The sequence below is a fragment of the Notamacropus eugenii genome, chromosome 2 (genome assembly GCF_028372415.1).
Source record: "Notamacropus eugenii isolate mMacEug1 chromosome 2, mMacEug1.pri_v2, whole genome shotgun sequence".
In the NCBI taxonomy this organism is placed as follows: Eukaryota; Metazoa; Chordata; class Mammalia; order Diprotodontia; family Macropodidae; genus Notamacropus; species Notamacropus eugenii.
This window is the reverse complement of record NC_092873.1, coordinates 106,237,213-106,252,596: the sequence shown is the minus strand read 5'-3', so window position 1 is coordinate 106,252,596 and position 15,384 is coordinate 106,237,213. Positions and strand designations below refer to the sequence as shown.

The 15,384-nt window shown below is 50.1% G+C and overlaps 2 protein-coding genes across 2 annotated transcripts; both read right to left on the bottom strand.

The window, feature by feature from the left end:
• Positions 1 to 87: 87 nt before the first annotated feature.
• SLC22A7 (solute carrier family 22 member 7) lies at positions 88 to 15,382 on the bottom strand. The gene is given in 11 exon segments (XM_072642235.1): positions 88 to 804; positions 1,024 to 1,230; positions 4,171 to 4,279; positions 10,174 to 10,388; positions 10,824 to 10,933; positions 12,233 to 12,356; positions 12,728 to 12,896; positions 13,407 to 13,561; positions 13,842 to 13,914; positions 13,917 to 13,944; positions 14,996 to 15,382. Coding segments are annotated over 11 exon segments (1,617 nt in total). The 5' UTR covers positions 15,368 to 15,382; the 3' UTR covers positions 88 to 749.
• On the bottom strand, positions 4,459 to 9,491 carry LOC140526203 (uncharacterized). The gene is made up of 2 exons (XM_072642227.1): positions 9,075 to 9,491; positions 4,459 to 6,680 (listed from the first exon to the last, which is right to left on the bottom strand). The coding sequence occupies exon 2, from the start codon at positions 6,555 to 6,557 to the stop codon at positions 5,394 to 5,396; it is 1,164 nt and encodes a 387-aa protein (XP_072498328.1). The 5' UTR covers positions 6,558 to 6,680; positions 9,075 to 9,491; the 3' UTR covers positions 4,459 to 5,393.
• Positions 15,383 to 15,384: the final 2 nt, after the last annotated feature.

Here is a 15,384-nt window from a genome sequence, read left to right as displayed (position 1 = left end):
CCTTTCCTACCTGTCTCCCACCTGGACACAGGGCTGTGAATGTTCCCAGCTACTCCAGGTGCTCAGAGTACTTACAGTACAAAGGCCTTATACTTTCCAAAGCACTTGATATGTATTCTTCCTTCTGATCCTCACAACAGCCCTGTGAGGTAGGCTGGGCAGGTAGTATTATCCCCATTCTACAGGTGAGGGAGGAAACAAGTCCACCAGACCACGTAACAGAACCAGGACTAGGACCAGGTTTTCTTGACTCTTGATCCAACATAAGAGACAGATTCTTTCCTCTTAGTCCTGTCCCCAGAATGGAGAATGGGAGCACCTTATCCACATACCTCAAGTAGGGATCAGGGAGAGAATCCCCGTGGGCAGCCCCATTACTGGAGGTATTTAAGCAGAGACTCTTGGGAATGTTGAGGGGCTAGGGCTAGGCCGTCTCTAAAGTCTGTTTCAACTCTTTAAGGGTGTTAAGGTAGCCTGGTACATTGTGGCTGCAGTTCTGCCCCATCCTGGGGTGGGGGTGGGGTCTGTCAGTCCCATCACTCCTTGCCCCAGGGACCAGCTGGAAAGAGATGATGTCACTGTTCACTTTATAGTATAGGATTCAGAGCTGGAAGGACCTTGGAGAGCTAATCTAGTCCCCTTATTTTAAAGATGACGAAACTGAAGTCACTCCTCATAGCAGTTAGCAGAGCTAGGATTCTTGGTCCCACATCTGGTACTCTTTGCCCAACACCATGATGCTTCCCATCTTAATCTTCTAGTACCTTCATGGGCATCCTCTCTTTCTGGGGGTCTGACAAGGTCCTGAGGAAGAGGAAGCCATTCAATCCATTGTCCTTGACCCAATGTAGGACCCTCTTCCCCTCATCTGTCAGCCCTCTTCTCTCCCACTGACTCAGTGTGGAGCAGAGCAGGGGTATTCCCTTGAAAGTGAGGATCTGGGGATCTATTAAGGCTCTTTGTCAAAGTCTCAGGGCTTGCCCCATCCCTAGTCCTCCAAACCCAACTCCAAAGACAATGTACCTTTTTTTCTCCACATCCTGGATGGTCTGAGGAAGCTCAGCATGGCTAGTTTCTGGGAGCAGGAAGGCAGTAGCTGAAGCCAGAAGAGCAATCCCGCTATAGGTGACCTTAGGCAACGGAGGCCATATCCCTTCCAGCAAGATGGCCAGTGGTGCAAGGGAACCCCCCAGTCTGCCCACCAGATTCGCCAGTCCCAATCCTGTCTGTCTGTGCCAGAGAAGAAGGAGAATGGAGGATTCAAAGGGAGCTGGTGAACCAGTGCCTCAGACCCATCTCTGATCAACTGATGGACAATATGCCCACTCTGTCATGGACCAATTGCTAAACTACAGGACCTCCTTCACCAATTACAGAGGTTCAATAAGATAAGGAGCTATAAGAGATCAGCTAGTCCTTGCTAAATGGTGAAACTGAGTCCCAGAGGATGACACATAGAAGTGATCCTCACCACCACCACCCTGAGTAATGAGAACTACAGATAGAATCCCTATTTTACAGATGGGAAAACTGAGACTCACTGAGATATACTCGAGGTTGCAGAGTTAGAAAGTGGCAGAGCTCAGATTTCAACCATTCTAAATCTAGTGTCTCATACTTGTCCTCCTCATCCTCCTTCATCTCTTTCACAATGGTAGGAACTGGAAGGGATCATTTAGTCCAACCTCCCTCATTTGAGAGATCAGGCACCCCCGGCCCAGAGAGAGGAAACATGTGACTTGTCAAAGTCAAGATTAGGACCTAGATCTTCAGACTGCAAATCTAGAACTCTTTCCATCAGGCCACTCTCCAAAGCATTTTCTCATCCATTATCTTATTTCAGAAGCAATGTCATAGGTAGAACACAGGGTTTGGGAATGCCTCTGATTTTTAGCAGTTAATGTGACGGTGGACAAATCCTCTTGCCCACCTTTCTTAGCCATGGACAACTTTCTAAGACTATGTATAAAATATAGAGGAAATTCCCTCACCCATGTAAACTGGATCCTCAGGACCAAAGCTTTCCCTTGGGCATATTGTATTGGATAAGATTTTTTACCTCCTTTTTTCTCCTAATACCCATACACAAGTTATTGGTGGTGATGGTCAGTGTTTTTGTTGCTGAGTTTTGTCATTCATATCTGACACTGTGTTACACTACTTGGGGTTTCCTTGACAAAGAAACTGGAGTGGTTTGCCATTCCTTCTCTTACTCATTTTACAGGTGAGGAACCAGAGGCAAATAAGATTAAATGACTTGCCCAGGGGTCACACAATTAGCATCTGTGGTCAGACTGGAACTCTTCAGGGCCTGTGCTCTGTCCACTGCACCACCTAGCTGCCTATACACAGGTGGGAGTCAGATTAAAATGAATACCAGAACAGCTCTGAATAGGAAAAGAACGCTTAAAGGAACAATCTTTTTCAAGAAAAGGAAAGTTTTAAAAATGGACACCTGTATAATCTATATCTGATTGCTTACCATTTCAGAGAGGGAGGAATAGAATTTGGAACTCAAAACATTAAAAAAAATGTTAAAAATTGTTTTAACATGTAATTGGGGAAGAAATAAAATATACTATTAAAAATGGAGTAAGGGTAGGGAGGGGGTGGATTGATGCTTTGGTATTTGAATGTCAGGTCTTTTTAGTATCAGCTGGGAGCTAGCTATCTCCTGCTTCCCAGTATGCTCTTTTGCTCATTGCTGAAGTAGGGAGACCTGCCCCCATTCATGGTCCTGTGTTCTCACTCCCTCTCTGGCTCTGCTCCCACAGCCCTGGGAGGCAGGAAGATCTATGATCCAAGTGTTCAATAGGTAAAAACAAACCACATTAGTAACTGCTCTTTATGTTCCAGAATCCCAGAGTTGGAAGGTACTTCAGGAATATGACCCAGTCAACTCTGTGCCAGCTTAAAGCTAAGAGGAAATTCCATCTATGACAACTGTAGCCTTCATATACAGGGTGTCCCAAAAGTATTAATGTAATTTTAATTTTAAATGTAAGTATTAAGTCACTAAGACTTTTGGGACACCCCGTACAGACTTCCAGTGAGGCTAGATTCTGCCCCCCTCCTGCCCCTTGCTGGTCCAGTACTTCTGAACAGTGCCAATTGTTAGGAAATCTTTCCTTAAATTGAGCCTAAATCTGCCTCTTTGCACCTTTCATCTACTCTCTTTTTTTTCTTTTTGCAAAGCAATCAAGGATAAGTGACTTACCCAAGGTCACACAGCTAGTAAGTGTCAAGTGTCTGAGGCCATATTTGAACTCAGGTCCTCCTGACTCCAAGGCTGGTGCTCTATCCAACATCTATTAATTCTAATTGCAACCTCTGGGACCTAACAGAACAGCTCTAATCCCTATTTTCTTAACAGTGTTGTGGGGTTTTTTGGTTTGTTTTGGTGAATTGTCTTTTGGGGGTTTTTTGGATGGCAATGGGGTTAAGTGACTTACCCAAGGTCATACAGCTAGTAAGTGTCTGAGGCTGGATTTGAACTCGGGTCCTGCTTACTCCAAGTCCAATGCTCTCTCCATTTAACAAAGTTTTAAGTGCTTGAAGACAGTTATTCTCTTCTAAAGTCCTTTTCCCTTTCCCCTTATCCTTCCCTGGCAAACCCTCCAGCATAATCCCTCCCAATTGCAAAACACTTTACAGGTCTTATCTGTTTGAGCCTCACAGATGTTGGTTCAACTCTATTGATTTCAATTCAATTTAACTGCATTTTATGAATGAGGCTCAAGGTCATGAGGTAGATACAGTGGGGGAAGAGCTCAGATCTCCACACTCTTCTAAACAGACAGACCGGTTTCCTTCCAGATATGCAGACAGACCAGTTCTGATGTTTCCTGTGCATACCAACTGCTGGGAAGAGCCCTGGGTAGCAAAGCCTAGATAAAGTGTGGGGAGGGTGTACATGTGTATGTGTATATGCAAATGCATACATGAGAGAGAAGGAGGAAAAGAGAGGAAAAACTGACAGAAACAGAGAGGCAGAGAGAGGAGGGGAGGGAGAGAGACAGAGACAAAAAGAGGGGAGCGAAAGAGACAGAGAGACCTCAGAAGGTGGAGAAGTGGGGTAGAAGGTGCAGAGGGGTTCCTAAGTGAAGCTCTGATGGGGCATAGCCCTGAAATGAGAAAAGACGAAGATTGGTAGTTGGGTCCTAGACTTACCTCAGTACAGAAGGGTACAACTCTGATGTGAATAGGTAGGCAGTGGTGAAGGCTGCTTCCGAAAAGCCTTTTCCAGACACTCCCAGGACTAATCTCCATGCCACCAACCCTGGGAGGGAGAAGAATGCTGGGGGGTGACTGGCGACCTTCTCTGGGCAGAACCTCCGGGAGTGTCCCGGGTCTGTCCCCGGGACCTTCGAGTGAGAATCTCCCTTCGGTGGGCACCGCTTCGGACGTCTCCGGACCTACCCCGGGGGACACGGTGGCAGGCAATAATCAGGCAATGCGCAGGAGGTTCATAGCTTTATTGCATGGAGGAGTCCCCCGAGCAGTTCAGGGCGTTGTCTTATATAGGGAGGTTCTTCCGGGCTGCCATCCTAACCCGCCCCGAGGGCGAGGCCTACCACCCGATTGGATCCAGCCCACCCGACCAATCCCGTGGGGTCACAACTCCTCTATGGGAGCCGTGTCTCCCTCAGATTGGTGGGCTGCCACTCCCGGGGAGGCCCCTATCCGCCCAGGCGCCTAGGACCGACCCCCGTCAACTCCCCCTTTTTGTTTTATTATGAGGACATCCGCCTTTACCTGCTCTAGGACCCTCTTCCAAAGTTTTATTATGCAAGAAATAAGGCAGGGAAGCAGCACACACAAGAGTATTACTATCACAACCATTCCAGCAGCAACCCCAATGGTATGCAGAAATGTGGTAAAATCTAATCTGGAAATCCAGTCAGGAAATGTCCCATGTTGTTTCTCCAAGTCCCTCATATATCTCAGTTACATTCCTAATCTGTCTTACAATGTCATCTAGGTGCTCTATATAGACCTCTAGATTTCTGTGGTCCTGCAATTGCCGGATCGCATCGTCCAGCTCCTGGCTGGAGTTCAGTCTGAGCGCCGTCATGCACAGGGGCCGTGGCAGCCTGACGTGACATGGGAGTCCCTCCAATATGGCGTTTACTCGGAGGAGTGCTGAGATCGCCTGTACAGCATCAGTCAGTGCACTGAGCTCCTGGGCTACCTGCCTGTTAATTTGTTGTTGCAGTGCCCATGCTCGAGCGGACGTCGCCATAAATTCCGACAGGTCGGCAGCCATCGTGTGGACCTGCTGCTGTATGGCAGAGATTTCCATCTGTTCTAAAAGGCTAGCCACTAACCCTACCATATCTATGGCGGATATTTCCAAGCCCCTCTTCTCCCTGACCATCACAGCCCTAAGGAAATCAGTCGGCAAATGCCTCATCGGACCCAACAGGGAGAAAGGTAACTGGGGGAATGGATAGAAGTATGACAAAGGTGGTATTGGAATGTACATCATTGGGCGTCAAGGTGTTAGAGAAGGTCCCATTGGAGCAGGATACATTGTATTTGCCCCCTGTCTGAGTAATGTTCCCTTCCCTACAGATTAGAAACATATCAGTCCTTTTCAGGGTCTGGACTGCAAGGGAGAAACGATTGCAGTGTCCAGAGACCTGACCCTCGTGGCAGGTAAATCCTTTCTTCATGATGAGGTCCCACCATTGGGAGCGGATGGTGTCATTGTCCGTCAGCGGCCCACTATTGTCAGTCATGTGGGTGATGTTTCCAAAGGCCGCTGCCATTTTCCAGAGGTGGCTTTGGATGACTACGCTCCCATTTCTCGTCAGGACGTGGGGCACTGGAGCTGCATAATACGGTCCTGGCCCTCCATCCATGAAGTAGATCTGCTGGGTGTCGTTCCACTGCTGTCCCATTACTGCATGCCCTGTGGAACAAACTTGCATACCAATGAACATATTGGGTGTAGGCACGCAGGGGGGTAGAGGGGAGTAGGGGATCTTTCCGCCAGGTAGAAAGCTTCCCGTGGCATTAAGGAGCGATAAGTGGTCGCAAGGGAAGTCCCTAGTAGCATTGCAGATGGTACTTTTGGTGGACCGGGTGCTGTTCCAGAACCCTTGCATCCCCTCCTTGAAGAGGGGGCGATGCTGAGTGAGACTACGATTCAGCATGTACATATGGATGTAATTCCCCAGACCCAGGGCCCCATGTGGTCCATGTGGGAGCTCCTGTATGGACTCGTTCCGTACCTGGGCACAGGGGGTGATGTTGGCCCCTTTGGTGAGACATATAGGTAACTGTGCCATTGACCAGTGGACCGTCTTATTGAGATCATGACGGCTCTCCGGGTAGCCACCCCCCGATCCTCCCAACACCAGGGCGGCTTCCCCTAGGATGCTCAGCTCAATAGAATCCCCTTCCCAGGCAGCTGGTCGGGCTGCTGGGAAGCCAGGGACGGCAGCCCAATACACCCATGGTGGGTCCTTGTTGCGGGGGAGGGAGCGAAGAGACGCCCCGGCCCCCAGTTGGAGGCTGCATAGCATCCCCACCAGGATTATATACTTATCCATGTTTCTCCTCCTAGTTGTTCTGTTCAGCCGCTTCTTCTTTTTGTGGGGCCTGCGTCGAGCCCTTCGGGGAGTCCTCACACGCTCGGGTCCATTTAAGTGGCAGCCACCTCCGCTGTCCTCCTCCTATATCAAGACACAAGTAACCCTTTCCCCTCACCACTACCTTGTTCGGTCCATGCCACTGTCCTTCCGTGTCCCTCCACCATACTGTGGCGGGGCTTTGTCCCTCGTTTGTTATGGCGGGTGGCGGACGGCGGGGCGTTTGCACTGCGTGCATCATGGCTGGTGTGACCTGCTGCTCATTTGCTATTAAGTAGTTTCGTGTGAACACAGCGGTTGCTAATTGTGCCGTGGTCAGCCGACCTGCCACTCCCCCTTTTTGTTTTTGGAGGGTGCGCTTGAGGGACTGGTTGGCGCGTTCCACAATGGCTTGCCCCGTGGGGTTATAGGGGAGGCCCGTGACGTGCCGAATGCCGAATTGAAGGCAGAATTGGGCAAAGGCGCGGGACGTGTAGGTGGGCCCATTATCTGTCTTTAATGTTTGGGGTGTGCCGTGAGCGGCGAAGCAGAGGAGGCAGTGCGTGATCACGTTTGGTGGCTTCCCCAGGTTGGAGGGTAGCCATGACAAGGGAGGAGCAAGTATCTACTGTGACATGGATTATGGAGGACTGGAAATGAGTGACATCCATCTGTCATATTTCATTAGGGAAGGTACCCCGAGGGTTGATGGTGGTAAGAGGGGGTGGTGGCCGGAAGGGGACACAGGCGCAGCAGCGCTTGACTATTTGCCTAGCCTCCTCTTTAGGTATATTATAGAGGCGTGACAGCATGCGGGCTGGGAGGTAGAAATAATTATGAGCGGCAATGGGGTCAGTATAGAAGACCTGAGATGTCCCTAATAAGGAATCTGCAATGGCATTCCCTTTAAATATAGGTCTGGAGGTGGAAAGATGTGAACGCACATGTAAAACATAAAGGGGATGGGAGCGGGCAAGGAGGGCTTGTTGTACTCTTACAAGTAAGGGGCGGACTGAGGAGGTAGACAGGGAAAGATCCGCTTCGGGAAGGACTGGGAGAAGATTATGACAATAAAGGCTATCTGTTACTAGATTAAAGGCTTCTTTTGCGCAAATCTGCAAGGCCACAAGAATTGCAAACAACTCATTCTTCTGAGCAGAGGAATAGGGTGTGGTGAGCACCTTAGTGATCTGTTTATCTGGGATGTAAACTGCCGCTTTGCAATGCTTGGTGGCGTCAGTGAAGGCTATAGGTCCCGCTACGGGCTCTGAGACCACCGGGTTTCTCTGCTTTGTTAAGGGAAATTGGTCCCAAGCCCGAAGGGCAGGGGGGAGATCTCCAGCACGAATTTCATGGGAGCACAGGAGGACGGCCCACAATTCAGACGATTGTGCTAACTCGGTTAGTATCTCAATGGGGCTGGAGAGCAAAATGACAGGATAGTGGCCAGATAGCTGTCTGCATAAATCTTCGCTTGTCTGTTCCAGTAGGCCTTCCAGGCAGTAAACACAGCGGGATCTAGCACTGCCATCAAAATCTCATTCCAATCTCCCGGGAGCCAAGCGGCCACGGAGACGGAAGAGCCCAGTAATTGCTTTACATATGCCGACCCTGCGCCATACTTTGCTACAGCGTCTTTCAAATCCTTTAAAAACTTATATGGAGTGGGACGGTGGGTACGTTGTACGGTACCGTCTTGTTGAGTCTGCTGGAACACCGGGAAGGCAAGGGCGTGCCCCGGCCTTCCGGTCCACTCCTCAAAATCAACTTCCTCCCCCTCCTCCGCTGCCCTCAGCAACGCGGCTTGTAGCCGAGAGTGGGCACGGGGATTTCCAGCCGCTGGTTTCGGTTCCTCTAGGGACTTTCCAGCTGCCGGGGGGTGTCTGCGACAGCAAGCACAAGCGCCCTGACACTCGGACGTCCCGGGGATTTGTCTGCTTTCGTTTTTGAGAGAGATCTAGCTCCTTATCTGTCTCTTTTGGGGGGGCAGCGCTACAATGTCTCATGTCCTCCCAGGGGTAGAGCGGGAGCGGTAGCGCACCCTCCTCTCCCCAAGGGGGCTCCTTCTCCCCAGCCTCGGACCCGCATAGAGAGGGGCCAGTCTGTGTACTTATGGCTTGTTCTAAAGGAGGAGGTGAAGGCTGGAGTGCAGAGCTAACCGTGGCATATATAACAAAATCTCTGGAGCTCAGGAATTGAGGATCCTCTTTTTGGTAGGAAGCCATCTGCTGTCCTACTACCCTCCACTTATCATGATCCAAGCCTGTGTGAGCCAACCACGGGGAGACTGTTAGAATTTTCTGCACCCACTGTCTACAATCCTTTATGTGTATTTTTATTCCCACCTGCTTACATATCTTGTACACTTGGCAGGCGAGAACTCCTGCATCCTCCGATTCCATTCCCTTGGAAATCTGAGAGCCCATGTTTCCTCTAGATAGCCCCGACTATCTAGGTTGCCTGACTCTTCTACCCTTAACTGGGTAGGGTTATACTCACCTCACTCGGCGGGGGCTGCAGTCCCTGTCCAGGCGCCAGCTGTCCCGGGTCTGTCCCCGGGACCTTCGAGTGAGAATCTCCCTTCGGTGGGCACCGCTTCGGACGTCTCCGGACCTACCCCGGGGGACACGGTGGCAGGCAATAATCAGGCAATGCGCAGGAGGTTCATAGCTTTATTGCATGGAGGAGTCCCCCGAGCAGTTCAGGGCGTTGTCTTATATAGGGAGGTTCTTCCGGGCTGCCATCCTAACCCGCCCCGAGGGTGAGGCCTACCACCCGATTGGATCCAGCCCACCCGACCAATCCCGTGGGGTCACAACTCCTCTATGGGAGCCGTGTCTCCCTCGGATTGGTGGGCTGCCACTCCCGGGGAGGCCCCTATCCGCCCAGGCGCCTAGGACCGACCCCCGTCACGGGAGCAGAGAACAGGATGGGGGTGGGGGTGCAGGTAATAGGCATCTCACAAGGAGAGTGAGACTTTTCAGAATCATAGAGCCATAGGATTTTGAAGAGTTTGAAGGATCACAGCTTAAAGCACAGGATTTAGACCTTAAAGGAAGCTTGAGATCATCTAGGCCTAGCCCCATTTTACAGATAAGGAAACTAAGAGCTGGATTAGGAAAAATTAACTGCCTAAAGTCATACAATCAGTTGGAAATCAAAGCAGAACTAGAACCTAGAAGTCCTGATTCCCAAGCCAGTGTTCTTTTCTAGTGCATCAAAGATCTCTGACAAAAGGAGAGAATTTAGCCTTCAGGGGATGGAAGAGGGAGAAGGAAAATCAGGAGGGGAGAGAAGGAAGGTGGGAGAGAAAGAAGGAGGAAGGAAGGGAGGAAGAAAGGAAAGAAAAAATGAAGGAAAGGAGGGAAGGAGAAAAGGAAGGAGAGAAGAAAGAAGGAAAGAAATGAGGGGGAGGGAGGAAAAGAGGGAAAGAGGAAGGGCGGAAGAAACAAAGGAAATAATTTATCAAGTGCTTGCTACATGCCAAACACTATGCTAGGCACTTTACAAACATCCTCTCAGAGCGGGTATAGGGCTCACTGCAGGGGCGAGTTTGGAGTCTGGCAGTGGGTCTAAGGAAGGCTTCCTGAGGACTCACCAGAGGGCAGTAGCAGACTAGTGCCCACAGCGAGGGCAGTGGCCAGCAGGGTCCCCACTTGAGTGAAGCGGTGTCCTACATAGCGCACCAACAGGTAGACAAGCATCTTGGAGGGCACCTCCACCGCCCCATATATCAGCTGGATCTGGTACAGGTTCAACCCCAGCCCTGACAGGTCCAGGCTCAGGCCGTAGTATGAGAAGTTTACCCCAAACCTGTAATGATGGGAGGAGGAGGGTCTGGGACACTGCGATCCCTGGCTCAGAGACTCCCCTCAGATTCTCCTCCTTCCTCATAAAGTGCCCCCCATGCCCCTCTCCATCTCTGAGACCTCCTCTTCAGACCTCCCTGCCCTGAGACTCCTTCCCTGATGACTCTCTCATCCTCCTGTCTTCCCTTCAGGCACCCCCTCACACAATCCACTCTATACCCCTCTTTATTATCCTTCCCTGGGACCTCTCCTCCTTCACAAACAAGACTCTTCTATTACCCAGGCGTTAGAACTGGGCTGGGGCTGGGCCCTCCCAAGTCCCACCCTCTCTCAGGCTGGAGTTTCCTAGAAGGTGGATCCTTTTTCCTTCTCCTTCAGAGAACCCAGGTAGGGGTCCACCCCAGCTGTGCTCCCTTCAGGATAGGGCCCCAGTTCTCACCACACCACCATGCAACATAGGGAGATGTGCCGGAGCCAGGGTGTCCGGAACAAGTCCAGGTAGGAAGGCTTTCTAACCATCTTTTCCCCTTCAGCCACCAGACTCAGGGCCTGGGATTAGGGAACAGCGTTTACCCAGACTGTGGTCTTCATTCTTGAATAGGACTGATGACATCAGGAGGGGGAGTCTTGACTTGCAAGTGAATTGGATTTGTGAGCCAGAGCTATACAAAGTCACTGGCATCACTCTCCTCCAGAGTCATGAGTCCAGTGGAAAGGCATAGGTCAAGATGACTGGCAATGACCCCATTTCCCCAGGAGAATAGTTAGGGAGGTTGTGGGGAATATGGAGAAATCCAGAATCAAAATCCTGCAACGGAAGACCTGAGAGGAGCTTCAGAGGTCATATGTGATCCAACTCACTCACTTTAGAAATTTGTTTATCTTTTCTCATTTTGTCATTTTTTACTTTCTTTGTTTCCCTGGTTTCTAGGACATTGCCTGGCACACAAAGGAAGAACTGAGGCTCCTTCTTCTAAGAAATGGAAATGACTTGGGCAAGGTCATACCACCAGGTAGTAGATGGCAGGGGGGCAGCTAGGTGGTGCAGTGGATAGAGGGCTGGGCCTAGAGTCAGGAAGACTTGAGTTCACATCTGGCCTCAGACATATATTAGCTGTGTGACCCTGGGCAAGTTATTTAACCCTGCTTGCCTCAGTTTCTTCATCTGTAAAATGAGCCGCAGAAGGAAATGGCAAACCACTCCAATATCTTTGCCAAGAAAACCCTAAATGAGGTCATAAAGAGTCAGACATGACTGAATAACAACAGGTAGATGGCAGGGCTAACTAGACCTAATTCCTCTGTCTCCTCTAAATCCATCTCTCCCTTAAACCAACCTCCCAACACTACTTCAAACTCAAGAAGTCCAAAACTCAGCCCAATATCTTTCTGCCCCAAACTGTCTTCCTCCTATCTTCCCTCTGTCTGTTAATGGCACCACTAACCTTCCAGTCTTGTAACCTCTCTGTCTCACACTCTGCTCCTCTAATGTCCAACACCTCCATTTTAGGGAGATGAGGGGGGTTGGGATGGACTGAGGTCCAGAGAAGGGATGTAGCCTATCCAAGTTCATGTAATCAGTAACCATCAGATTACTTAACCCATGTCTCCTAACTCCCAGCTGTTGCTTTTTCCACTACTGCCTATGTGTCTATGTATGTGTGGGATAGGGGACACAGTGTTTATGAAAGGTCCAGGTGAAAGGTAAGTGGTAGTCATAGAGGAGTTTGATGCTTATGCCCCCTTTCCACAAGTCTATTGGATTTCCCTCTCATTTTAAAGGGCCAAGGGATGTATGTGCGAGGATGACCAAGGTGACCCAGACTGTCCCTCCCAGCTCCACCTTACCTCAGTGCTTAGTTTTTCCCTAGCTTGGGGCCTGCCATTAAGTGCTGCACATCGGAGGAGGTAAATTTGGGCTTCCTTTATCCGACCCTGGGTCAAAAGCCATCGGGCAGATTCGGGCACCCACCTGGGGGGCAAGAGGCAGAGGGTGGAGCACTTCATTCAGAGAGGAGCCTGTGATGGTGAAAGGGGCAGGCAGGAGGGATGGAGTGGGGAATGGGGGTACCCTAAATCAAACTGGTCCTTGGGCCTCAACCTTACATAAGGATGGGATCCCAAGGCTGAATGCTCAGTGTCTAGGGAAACCGACTCTTAATGCCAAGGTGTGCAAGTACCATCTTCTAAGGGAATGGAAAAGTGAGGGAGGGATGATTCAAACCACCCACCAGATCACCCACACTAATGTTCTGCTTTGGAATGCAGTGGGCTGTATGACTCTCCCCTCCCCCCAATTCCTCAGTTCTCAATGCCCCACAGCCACACACACACTCATCTCACCAGAGGCTGAGGATGCCCAGGGTACAAGGCAAGGTCACAGCAAACAGCAGCCAGTGCCAGTCTCTGATCAGATAGCCAAACAAAGCCAACAGCATCACCCCCCCGGACCAGAAGATGCTGCCAAGGACGCCGGCCACAATGCGATGTTCAACATCTAACCACTCTAACTCTGGGTTCCAGGAAGGTGTGCAGGACATGAGGGGAGGGAGAAAGAGAGATACATACAGGGGATGAGAGAGAGACAGAGACAGAGATACAGAGACAGAGAAAGAGCAAAAGATGTAGAAAGAGGCAGAGACAGATGGAGACAGATAGATAGAGGCAGAGAGGGCCAGATACCAAGGACACAGAAGGAGGGACAGAGACAGGGACAGATAAGAGGAAACAGAAAAAGAGAGAGACAAAGATAGAGAAAAAGAAGTACAGATGAAATATCTGAATTTGTAATTACTTGACCCTGAGAAACTTGCCTTCCTCTAGACCTGATCCTCCCCCTCCCAAAGAACTGTTCATTCCCTATAGAAATCCTAGTTGCACTAGGACACCAGGCCATGACCCAGTCATACAATTAGACCCTCTCCATCCCTTTGCTCACACCAGGGCAAGAAACATGCTACCTCTCACTCCATCCCTCCTCCCCCTATGCCCTGGAGTCCTCCACCCCCAGGCAGGCTCTTACCTAGGGGCAAGACAATAATAGTGAAGCCTGCCAGGGCAACACCTGTGAGGCTTCGGGTGATGACAAACATGATGTAGCTGACAGAAATGGTGGAGACCAGGGCCAGGGCTAGCGAGGTCACATAGGCTACCAAAAGCAGTGGGCGTCTCCCAAACCTGGCATCAGAGTCATAGGGGGATCAGGCCTTCCAAGGGATCCAGAAGGCAATGCTCCCTCCCTGCTTGAATGAAGACTTCTGGCTGGGAAATAAGTTATGGAATCCAAAACATACTTCCAGCCAGGGGACACGGGGGTGGGGGTGGGGGGCATATCCTAGGCAGAGAGAGATCAGAGCATGGTACCAGAGACCTGGGTCTGGCCAAGATGGACACAGAAGGTGCAGGTTGGGTTGTCCCTGGTTCTCTTGTTCACCCCAGGCCCTCCGCGCCCTGGTACCTGTCAGACAAGTATCCAAAGATCACGGCCCCCACGACGACACCAACGAAGAAGAAGGTGGACGCAGCACAATCAGTCCCTTTCGCTCGCACACTAGGTCCCACTAGATTGAGGCAGGAATGTAGGGCATCCCCAGGCAGGGACTCGCATCCTTACCTGCTATCTGCCTTGGCTATATAGCCTGTACTGGCATCCATAGGGGACATAGAACTCTGACTCAGGCTGCCCTGGAGGGCCCCCCCCTCCTCCAGAGTTCATCTTCCACTCACCCTGCCTCCAAGGAGAATGCTCTCCCTTCCCACTCTTGTCTCTATCCCACAGGGAGGTGGAAAGACATGCCTTGAACCAGCTTTTCCTTCTGATATTTCTCACCAAGGTCATATAATCCACCTCCTGCTCTCATCTCAGATCAAGGATTGGGGATACTCTATTATATTGGTCTTGACTTGATAATGGACAAACATTTATCATTCTACTATTTTATGTAAACAAGTGGACTAGGAGCTGGGATTGCTAAAGATTTTTTTAAAAGGACATAAAAGGATTTCAGAACTGACAGAGTGCTTAGTAGGTCCTCCTTTAACAAATGAGGGAAACTGAGGCTCAGAGAGGATAAATAATTTACCCAAAGTCACACAGCTAGTCAAGGAGGAAATCCTTTATTCCTAATGTCTTACTGTTTCCATCCCACTATACCCTTGCTCACACATTCAAGAGCATTTCCTATATCTTCAGCCCCTTCCGTCTTTCCCTCTCCTTGTGTTGCATATGGTGGTGGAATGAACACTGGGTTTGGAATCAGAAGTCCCAGGTTCAAATATTGACTTTACTACCTCTTTAGTCTTGGTCATTAGCTAAATTCTCTGGAGCTCAAAGTAAAAGTAAAGTGAAGCGATGTATTTTCCCAAGGTCCCTTCCAGATATGCATCTGGTCCCTTGCCTCTATCCTAGGATACTGTAAATGGGAGAATAGGGCTATCCCTTTCATTTTAGAGTTTCCACACATTTAGGTCAGTGTGAGCCACTCCTCCCCTCTACCCTTCTCAAGTATCCATAGACTCTTACATTTGGCAGGACCTGTATTCTAAGAAATCCTCTCAGCCTGATGTCTTAGGTAGGGTCCAAGAAGTATGATAGGAGACAGTGAACCTTACCTGGGTAGCAATAGTAGAGTAGAACTGTGATTGGTCATAGTCCCAACCTTCTGGACATGGAACAATTTGGTCCTCCCCTTCCCCCTGGCTAGTGTTGGAGAGTGGGTGTGGGTAGAGATATCGGTAGCAGGAGCTGAGGCTACCATCAAGCTCCCGGGGCAAGTAGGTTTCCAGCCAAGCTGTCTCTTGGGTGAGGTTGTTGAGAGGGTCTTGGGCTGGCAGGGTACAATGGTGGGTGGGCACTGCAGCTATGAATACCGGCAAGAGGAAGTTCAGAGGCAGCAGGATCCGAGGCAGTGCCAATAGCATCAAATTTCGAATCTGGAAGAGGCCAAAGCCACCCACCTCCTTCAGGATCTCCTCAAAGCTCATGCCTTCCAGCTGGGCAT